The sequence below is a fragment of the Parasteatoda tepidariorum genome, chromosome 3, assembly GCF_043381705.1.
Source record: "Parasteatoda tepidariorum isolate YZ-2023 chromosome 3, CAS_Ptep_4.0, whole genome shotgun sequence".
NCBI classification, from domain to species: domain Eukaryota; kingdom Metazoa; phylum Arthropoda; class Arachnida; order Araneae; family Theridiidae; genus Parasteatoda; species Parasteatoda tepidariorum.
The window spans coordinates 53437781-53449100 of NC_092206.1; the positions used below are offsets into that span (position 1 = coordinate 53437781).

General features: G+C 27.3%; 1 protein-coding gene across 10 annotated transcripts in view; it reads right to left on the reverse strand.

Moving 5' to 3' along the window:
• Positions 1-11320, reverse strand: part of LOC107452791 (serine/threonine-protein kinase mig-15) — an 89773-nt gene extending 78453 nt beyond the window's left edge. For all 10 annotated transcript variants that reach the window (XR_011636408.1, XR_011636407.1, XM_071178645.1 and 7 more), the window contains exons 1-2: positions 10995-11320; positions 6992-7057 (exon numbers count right to left, since the gene is read on the reverse strand). Coding sequence is in view for 8 of the 10 variants with exons in the window: in XM_071178645.1 (XP_071034746.1) it covers positions 6992-7057; positions 10995-11057 (129 nt within the window). In the remaining 2 variants the exon portion in view is untranslated. The remainder of the gene's footprint in view (positions 1-6991; positions 7058-10994) is intronic.

Genomic DNA, 11320 nt, shown 5'->3' on the forward strand with positions numbered 1-11320 from the left:
AAAAAAAATATTTGAATACAAGTGTCTAGAAATTATTACGATAGGGTAATACTTTTCATTATTTTTATAGCAAGTTATAAAAATAATGAAAATAAAACCTTGTAAAAATAAATATGATTTCATACAACCATAAATACATTTGATGAGTGATTAAGACACGTGTTACACTTCTATCAACAAAAGCTCTAAGTTCTCCTAACAAGGGCCTCTCGCGGAAGAAATAACACAGATGCAGCGTTATATATGACACACCTGCTGATTGGCATTTTCCCACAAATATATCGCGAAATAAAACCTTAAGTAATTAACGATATTACGATTAATCGATTTCATTAGATCAAGCAGCTAATTTAAAATAGGAATACTAAGTGACAGGCCTAAAATAATTAGTAATACTTCATAAGAAGTAATTCTTCGATTATTCATCTTAAATAATACGGGTCCGTTAGATTAATTTTTAAAAAAATATAGAGAGACATTTTAAAACGCACAAACCTACCTAAAATAATTTAAAATAGGAATACTAAGTGACAGGCCAAAAATAATTAGTAATACTTCATAAAAAAAAAACATTCTTCGACTATTCATCTTAGATAATAAGGGTCCCTTAGATTAATTTTAAAAAAATATTGAGACATTTTAAAACGCACAAAACTAAAAAAACTTATTCGAAAGTTTGAGCACTGCTGTTTTTTAAAAAATTATAATGCACATTTGGTTTACCGATTTGGCTTATCAAATTGATTTTAAATTTTTTGTTTTAAACTATCAAATGAAACGTTTTAACGTCTTGATTTTCTGCTCTCGATGCCATAAGACAAATTTTCAAAAAAATTTGCGACAATAGCTTTAACCAGAGCTCTTCCTAGAAATAAAAAAGGGCACTTTGAGTTTTGAAAGGGCACTCACTTAACATCTNAAGGGTCCGATAACGGACCCAAATTTCTTCTAAACAGACCCCTGTTATGTAATGACTGAATTTTATGCTCAACAATTTTTAAATTATCCGCTCGTACTAATTTATGAGTATATTTCAAATGGTAATTCTCTCTCATTACCGAAATAAGAGAAAGATTTTTAGTTTACAAAAATAATTAAAGGCACGCTAAAAAACAATCTCTGTGCAAATATTTTTCCAAAAAAATTAAACGAGCGATAAATGATTAATTGATAAACAAATTGAAATATTTTTTCGATAATGCAAATATAAAATTATAAAAAAAATGAGCATTTAAAAATGCATTATAAAAAAAAGTATTTTTAAAAAAAAAATTTAAATCACTTAAAATTTATTAATATCCCCCCCCGAAAAAAAAACATGAACAGCTGAGAATAATCCCAACAAAGTAAATATTTGTACTAATAGTAATCAGAATTAAACCTATTTCACTGATTTTTAAAAATTACTGCAGGTGGAGAAATAGAGTCAACCGAAAGATAAACACGCAGGTAATTTTTATCAAGCTAAACCACTATTTTAACTGTATCTGGGGTCTCCTACAAGGAAAGGCAAGCGTTCTTCAGTAAGATTACAAAAGGTCATCAAAATGACGTGACAAGATGGTAAAAGATAAATAGAATGATTACTACAGGGGTCAAAAACTGCTAGAATATGAAGCGACAAGGAGATAAAAATTTCTACTTAAAAAAAAACAAAAGACAGGAATGACACTTCAGCGAGCATATTATTATTCTCACTTCTTATAAATTTGAAGATGTTTCTTTGAATTTTAGAAATTCGAGTTCGGAGATTAATTGCCAAAAAAAATTATGTTAAAACTTATTATTTTTTTGGCTTTTGCGAGTCTCAAATAATTAAGTTTTTATTACACTGATTACAACTTAATTATTCGTAAGAGGGATAAAGAACAACAATCAGTTTGCCTTTAAAATTAAAAAAAATAATAATAATAATTACAAGTCTTTAGTCATTTATCAATTCATCATTACAAGATTTAAGTATATTTCCGAAATAAAAATTTTAAATTTTGCACTTTTTCTTCTTAAGTGATCAGTGCAGGGGCTATGAAGATCAAAGCTATACAATTTTAAAACCAATGGCACTACCGTGAAAGTTTTGCCCTGCAGGATGCTTTTTCAGGAAAAGGAATAAAAGAAAGATCCGAGCTGTATGGTGGATGAGCTAAAGTTTTCCATTTGAAACTTTTACGTAGGACTTTGCTTTGAATAGTTTAGCGAGGACGAGCGCACGGGATTATTATTCACATCTGACAGGGGATTCTGAATTGACGCGGGCATTATAAAGACAAGCTGCACAAACAGGACTCACAGTAAAAATAACAAATGACCTCGAGAGAAAAGCGAAACATTCAGGATTATAGTTCGCGCAGACATCGGACTCGCAGAAACTTGCTGCTATTAAAGAATTATCTTTACGAAAACGCCTCATATATCCTATGTTGTTCTCATTAATAATTAAACCCATAAATTTTGCCCCATTGTCAATAGCTTTAAAAGCATCAATTAAATAGCTTAAATCTGAAATTAAAAAACTAATTTCAAATTATTTTGCATTATCTTAACAAGATTTAAGTACAATATTTTCGAACTAAAAAACATTTGAAATTTTGCACGCTTTCATTTTTTCTTCCCTTCTTTCTTTCAAGTGATCAGTGCAAAGCCCATGGAGACCAAACCTCTACAATTTTGAAACCCATGGCAAAAAAGTGACCATCATTGCGCACCGTTGGCTTATACTTTTCAAGCAAGTTTGCAAGATACTTGTGGGTGGGCTTCATGCCGCCACCGATAATGAAACTCCCGTAATTCACAATTTCAGATCTAGGTCTTTTTTAGTGTATAAATTCATCATTGAGCACCGTTGGCTTATACTTTTCATGCAAGTTTGCAAGATACTCTAAAGCAAGTTTGCAAGATACTTGTGGGTGGGCTTCATGTCGCCACCGATAATGAAACTCCCGTAATTCACAATTTCAGACCTAGGTCTTTTTTAGTGTATAAATTACTAACTATTTTTAATTAACAAAAAAAAATATGAATTACGTTTGTTTTAAATTTTTTTGGGAAGAAAAAAAAGTTTTTAAAAAGAAAAAAGAAAATTTAATTGTTGACAGCTTCACATTCACATCAGATTTTTTATTGCAGTGAGTTAGAAAAACAATTTTAATTACTAATGTGCTACTAATGTGGATTTCTTCCCCATTAATTTTTAGCTACAAAGTGAAGAGAAGCACATTAACCATTGTGAGGCAGCAGGTTGTGCACACCTAATGTTAAATAACAAAAACCAAAAGACACCTCAAGGTATGAAATTCATAACTTATTATGTTAGCATTGTAAAAGGATTACAAATAATTGTTTGTAGAAGCGCATATGACAAGAGAAGAAAGCATTAAACCTAACAACAACAAAAATGAAGAGAAAAAAATATCAATAAATAAATATATATCACGTTTTGCCAAGGCTAAAAATAATTGATGCGATGCTGTTTATTTTCCTGGAACTGCACCTGTTGCAATGAATTCTTTCCAATCTATCGAATTATTAAGATTAATAATATTGTTATATAATTTTTTTTAATATTTTTCTTTCTAAGCTTAAATAGAACAAATTAAAAAGCAACGCTAGAATTAATTTAACTTTGTCAGAGATTCAGAAAGAAAAAAATTTAAAACTCGTGTTGGGATATAAGGTTTATTGAAGAATATTTCTTTTCAGTATAACAAGAGAGTTACAGAAGTTAGTATTTTTTTTACCCATAGGAAAACAATATTTCTCAATTTATTGGGAAATTTTTTGCTTGTATCATGGTGATGAGCATTAAAACTTATCAACAACAAAAAAGTTTAACTACACAATCCTGCATCTGAACTTCCAGTTGTTCCAAAATAAAAAGGAAATGCGGATAGAGATCGCAAAATGTATAGTCTGTTTTTTTTATAAATGTTTTAAAATCCACAGTAAATCGCCAAATATTTAGTACTGTTAACTAACTGTCTCCCTTTTTTCTTAAATCCTTTATTGCAAGTATTATTAACATTATTTACATCACAGTCGGAGAGAAAGTGACATATCTAAGTTGATCATTTCAGTATTCAGGGGAAGTTGCGATATAAAAAATACCATTTAGAAAAAAGTAGTAAGGAATTAGGGCTTAGTCGATAATTTCTGATGTAACAAAAATTTTAATTCAGAACTCCAAACAAAATATAGCTACTTTTACTATGCATTAATATACTTTAGTTAACATCAATATGTATTTCACCGAAATAAATTTAAAAAACGAAAAGACGAATTAACTTTTTTGCAATTTTTAAAAAAAATTATTAAAATTTTTGAAAATTTAAGTTTTGTGCGTTTCAAATTTCAGAAACTCTTCATAAAAGAGTAGCAAATATATAATTTAAAATTATACCCTCGCCATCTTGGATTTTAGGTAAAAAATTTTATGTGTGTTTGTTCTCTCAATCTTTGTTCTACTTAACGTCTGATGATATAGTTTACTTAGACAGCACAATACTTTTTTTAAAAAAAAAGTAAAAAATTAAGAGATCGCCTAAGTAGATACGATGCGGTGAAATAGCGCTTGATAGTTTTTAGAACTATGAAATTAAATAAAGAGGATTAAAAGCATATTTAGAAGTCCCCCAGCTTCCGTCTCAACCTTAATGACAGTTGAATTCGGTCAAGAGAGGAAGGGCCTCTTAAATAATGATCAACGTTTTCCCTTTCACTAAACAAAATTGAATTTATTTAAAAAACTAAACCAATTTAAATTATGCTGAAACTAACTCAATGTACTGCCTAAAACTCATAAAATGTATTAAAAAAGTATATTTTAAAAACATTAAAAAAAGTATAAAAAAATAGCGGCTGCAGACTACAATAATTTCATAATTTTCCATCAGTTTGACATGCAGGACTTAACGTAATTCTGTACAATATAAATATAAAATTCTACACTGGAGAACATTTTGAAGGTAATAAAAATAAAAAACAAAAAGAAAACATATCCAAACAATGCAGAAAAAGAAAAAGGGGAAACGCCGTCTAGTGAGTCATCACACAGCAGGGGGAGCCAGATCATTGCTGCCTTTTTTTTTCCTATTCGTTGTTTTAAATAACGAGCTTAAGTACTCTTTTCCGGATATTATTTACTTCGAAGCAAGCAACACAGTAACAAATAAAATCGTTTGAATTTTTAACATTGTTCCAAAATAGCGTAAACGTAGAATTTATTAGAAGTTGGGGCAAAATTATGTTAAAATAAATGGGATTTAACAAATAAGGAGTTACTAATAACGATGCCTTATTAACAAATTATTATGTACAACCAAACGAATATTAATAGCTCGCTGTATTGCAGGTGTAAAAGAAACCACAAACAGATAAAGGTCATACTGATAAAACCTTAATAGCTGAGGAAATCTGTCTTTTCTCAGTGACAAGCATTTCTTTTGAATTACCACTATATTGGTATTTAAATTGTACGCATTCTTTATCGCTCACATATCAATAAGAATTTATTTACAAATAGGATATAAATTGTACCCTTCTTTTATCCCTATTATAATAATCAGAAATTAATTACCAACAACGCTATATCTTTATCACTTGTTTATCAATGTGAATTTATTTACTAATATACAATTTGTACCCTCCAAATGTGTTAAATTCTACAGATACAGATAGTGCTAATCTATTTTCTGAACAAATAAAGCAAAGGATATACTATATTGAATTTCTACTTTGGGGCAAGTTCACTTTGTTTGGCGAACAAGTGTGGTCATAAAATAACTCCAGCCACAATTTCTAATTTAAATATTTAATTAAAAATAAAATGCAGTGCTTTCAGTATTTTTATAGCAAAGTTTTTAACTATTTTATTAGGAACGATAACTATCTCAACAGACTACTATCATACATAAACCATAATTCTTAAGCTCACTCTTTCAAAGCCCAATTGTAAAATGCTTTTGAAATCCATTTTGAAAAAAAATAATTTTGTTTGTATTGTAAACACTGTGATATTTACAGAAAAAAATTGAATTTCAAAACTAATTATTTTATTTTTGTGTACAATAGTTAGGTTTCTTAATTTTACTCTACCAGCACCACTTTCTTATGCAACCATTTTCATAAATAGAAGTCATATGTGATTTAGTGCAATAAAAAAATCCTTGTCCCTTAGAAAGTCAATAAAATGAACCCTGCATCACTCTTAAGTACCTTTAACTATGTGTGCTAAGACAGAAATGCTCATTTTTTGGTTTCCAAAAATTGCAATAAAATGTCTAAAATTTTAAATTAACATCTGTAGCTCATAATTAAAAAAAAGTTTCTTCCATTCCCTGCAGTTGGGTAGGAAGAAACTTATTTCTTCCATGGTAGTTTGTTCCATAGTTATTTACTACTTAGAAATAAACTTTCTATCCTTGCAATAAAGGAAGCATAACTTTCAAAATATGGTTATGACAAAAAAATATTTGGTTTTAAAGTTTGTACAAGTTATTCCTTGGCGTTAGTCTTTTACAAATGCCAATATATGTTACAGACTGACTGTAAAAGTTACTTACAGTTTATTTGCTTACTTTTTGCCTTACCTAAAAAATTGTAGCAAAACTAATCTAAAATTTGATCAGTCACAAGCCTATCGTGGAAAAATTATTAATTGAAAAAAACTTCAAGAAACCATAAAAAAAAATTTTTAGGATGAAAAGTTAAATTATAACTAAATTTTATGATGAAACACTGCAACTATAAGACAGAGCAACATTGTTTTTCTAAGAAAACAATCACAGGAATAGAAAATTTTTGCTTGTAGAGCTTTGTAAAATGAAAGAAATTCATTCCTTTGTCTAATAGAACTGTCTTCCTCTACAGAGCAGAAAATACAAGATGAATATGCTTATCATAGCTTACACAATCAAGCTTTGATCTAAGAAAGCAATAGATAGAAATTTTAAAATTTTATAGGAAAAGTACTGCAAAACAAAACTGAAATGCATACCTTATATACTTGACCGTAAGTCCCATTTCCTACGACTTCGATAAGCTCAAATATTCCAGCAGGGTCCTAAAAAAAGATAAAAGGCAAAAATGATACATATAATATCTAATCTTTATAATTAAAAGAAAATTATACTTTGATGATAAAATATTAAAATATAAGCATCAAATCAATTGAAATAAATAAGACAAAATTACTGGCAGTAGATTAAATTGGAACATTGTATCACAGTAATGTTTGGAAAAGAAACTGTATTTTCAGAAAATAGCATCTCACACTGTGTCCTATACCTTAAGCTAACTTATAAATAGAGCACTTTTCTTCATAATTCTATCAAAATGATTTCCATATTCATTTATAAACTTAATTTTATTATAACATGGTGAATCATAGAAAATATTTTCACAAATTGCTCCTTTGATAATATAAATTAATACCCAGTAAAAATTTTAGCTCTAAATAGCTTTAGCCAACTATTAATCCATCTCCTTCAGATTTGGACAAAATTTAAACTTAATCCTCATTATCACGTCTGGTTCTCCACATCCTAGCGGTGCAACCACAGATACACCCTTCAACTTTAAGAACTTATTCTATACTTTGTTGTAAGTTAAAAAACAATAATAATAAATTAAATTATTATTTCAAAACAGTTATGGTTTACAGAAAAATACATGCAAGTTAATGAGAAGTGGACATATGTTTAAATTACCAACTGTTGTAATTACATCATTGATATATAGAAGTGCATATAATTGAGATATAATTCTTGAAATATGGATAATTATAAAGGAAATTAAAAATTATTCGAAGAACTGTTTTTAATCTGAACTTTGATAACCTAATGGCTCGTATAATCCTAAGTGACAAAGTGAACTGATATTCCTTATTCATATAACAGTTAAAATTTAATCATGTTAAATCACAATTTTTCAATAATTTAATTAATTTAAAATAGAAGTTTTAAGAATAATATAAAATTAAGGCAATTTAAGTAAGCAGTTATCACAATTTTAGTGATTCCATCAATCCAAATTCAGTTGCATAAAGGACTTAAGATTAAGAAATTATTCAAACTTAATCAAAATGAGACATTTTTACACCTAATTAATCCATAGTACTATTTCCAGATAGGAAATTTATAAATCACATCTTATAAAAAACACAGAGACATATATTATAGTCACAGTCACAGAAACACCTTATTGCCTATAGGGAAATATTTCATTTCCTTTTACAAAAAACACTCTTTTGAATAATCTGAAAATGTTTATTATTTTACATTACCCTAAACCTTTCATTTTAAATTATTTCTATATATTTTTAATTTATTACAATACTCATCTAGTAGATAATCATAGAAATTATTTTTAAGGTAAGTTTATTTTTGACTTAATAGGTATCTTAGTTAAATGCAATTTAGTGGTTACAAGATTTACTGTCAGTTTTTAAACAAAGCACATTTTTCTTACTTCAAACTTCAGACTACTCAAACTTGTTTACATCCCATTTGAATTTAAATTAATGAAACAACTCTAACAATATTAAAAATGCTTTTTAAATTTAGATTTATTAGAAAATTTCATTTAATTGTATATTAATTCACTATGACATATGTCATCTTTAAATTCTTCAGTTCAAATAAAAACAAAGGTACTAAGCGACAACCTTTAAATATTTTTGGAATGGAAGATGGTTTCAAAAGTAATAGGCAACAAATAGTCAAGGAGTATATGACATTTTGAACAGTAATTGTATTCTTGTATTACAATATGTTGTTACAGAATACAGAATTTTTCTCAAAAAAAAAAAAAAAAAAAAAAAAAAAAAAAAAAAAAAAAAAANTCAAAGTTACTAATAGCAAATTACAAAATTTTACAATAAAATGAAAAAATACTGGCTTTTTAGCTTAATTTTTCACTCATACAGAATAGTTCTTAAGAAATAGCTTGAAAAAATTCTTAAAGAGGTCTAAAAAAAAAAATTTTTTTTCTACTTTTAATCTTTTTTTAAAATTCAAATCGTCTTTCTCGTATTTTTAAATAATAATAACCATAACATTGTTGAACTACCTCTTCTCATTTTCCTAAGACTTAAAATCTTGCTCCAANAAAAAAAAAAAATATTTTTTCTACCTTTAATCTTTTTTTAAAATTCAAATCGTCTTTCTCGTATTTTTAAATAATAATAACCATAACATTGTTGAACTACCTCTTCTCATTTTCCTAAGACTTAAAATCTTGCTCCAATAATTAAATAATGTAACTAAGATAAAAACCAGATAACTCATAAAAAAATCAATTATAAGTGCAACTGTACAAATGTTGTGTGTAAGATAAAAACAATACTTTAATAACTTTTCATTTATAGTGAATGAATCATCATGAACTATGACAGATCATAGGACTAGGTTTGAATATGATAATTTGCGTAAAACATATTTTAATTACAAAATCATTCATATTTTTTTTACAAAATCATGCATATTTTTTTGTACAAAATCATGCACATATTTTTGTACAAAATCATGCACATTTTTTTTGTTCTCTAACTAATTCGGATTCTTTAAACCTCAAAATATGGGGAGAATCTGCAATCTATAAGATATATTATATGCTGTAATCTATTAATATTTAAGGTAAGACAGTGGTAAATAGTTTAGCCTCTTAATGTTAATTTTTATTTTTCTAGCTAAATAGTGAAAAGGAAAAAAAAAATCATATTTTTTACTTTCAGTTTCTCAAGAATTATTTTCAAATTAATTACAAATTCAGGGCATCATTTAAAATTTCAGAGAAAAATTATATTTATCTTAAGGTTTCAAGATTTTTAAAAATTAAAATGAATATATAGAATAACTATCAAAATTCAATTTTAATGCAGAATTATCTTTGTATAAAAAAAGTTTTATACTTGTGTGCAAAAGTTTATAAGTTATTTGAATATCATGAAAAGTTCAAGAAACATGGTGAAATACATAGTAAAATTAGTAAAAGTGAAATTAACCTTAACTTTCAATTGCTCCCTTGCCTATACTATTTGGACAGTATTTTTCAGATTGATACTATCTCCCACATTACAAGTGTCAAAACTCCTAATATCCAAATAAAGCATGTTTATTCTAAGAAAACTTTTTTCGGTTTGATTTCATAACTAAATAAATTGTCAGCAAACACTGTAACTTATTAAAGTTAGTCCCTCCTATCACTAAAATTGCCTTTTAGCACTACTTGAAAATCAAAGCATTAGATCAAAAGTTAAGTTGTTCTGCTCCTTATATTGCACTCTGTACATTATTAATACATTAAAATATAAAGCATAACTCATATAATTCGCAAAATCTCAAATTATTATGAGAAAATCACTCACTTTCAAATACACAACAAAGAGTTTGTACATTAATAAAAGCCTCAATTGATAAAGCATTAAATTGGTTTTTATTATTTATTAATTTCCATTGTTATGAACTTTTAGAAAATGTCTATAATAATTTATATTTAATTAATAGTTAAAACTAAATATTAATATTTAGGCAGAAATTAAAATCTAGTAAACAAGTTTATAACTCAATCTAAGTAACAAAAATAAGTGCATAATAAGACATCATAATAAAATTAAAATATTATTAATATATTATTTTTATTAGTAAAAAGATATTTTTAAAAAAAAGTCAAAATAAGAAACGCATATTAAGCAAACAGTCAATAACATTTATCATTCACGAGAAAATATTCAAATATAGATATTAATTAGTTATACAATTACAAGATACAATTAACGACGAAAATTGTATAAGCCAATTAATATGCAAATACATAACACAACTTGTCAGCAGCCAAGACATTAAGCAGCAAAATTGTGTATGTAACAATGGGCTAGAGATAACAGCATTGTTTGGAAAATGTAAAAAAGACAAAGGAGGCATTTAATCAAATCATATATAACAATACCAGTTTCTTTACTCTTATACTTCACATTTAAATACAAAACATTTAATATTTACCTTTAAACTATTCAAATCGATGTCGTACAAACTACAGTTGACACTTGGCTGGGTAAGCGCCATGATGTCTGTTATCCTCGTTCCACGTAAGGAAACGCGTCACAATTTAAACAAAACCATATATTTAATTATCCCAAACTAAATTAATAAACTTTATTTTTAACTTAGTCACATATCCAAGGTTTAGAAGTTTACACAAACCGGCAGATACTTGAGTAATCCATATCAACTTGGACCGATCGTAACCCAACCCAATACTTCTCTACATCATATCACAATCACATCCCATGAATCACTTATCATAACACGCAGCTTGTTCACTTTTC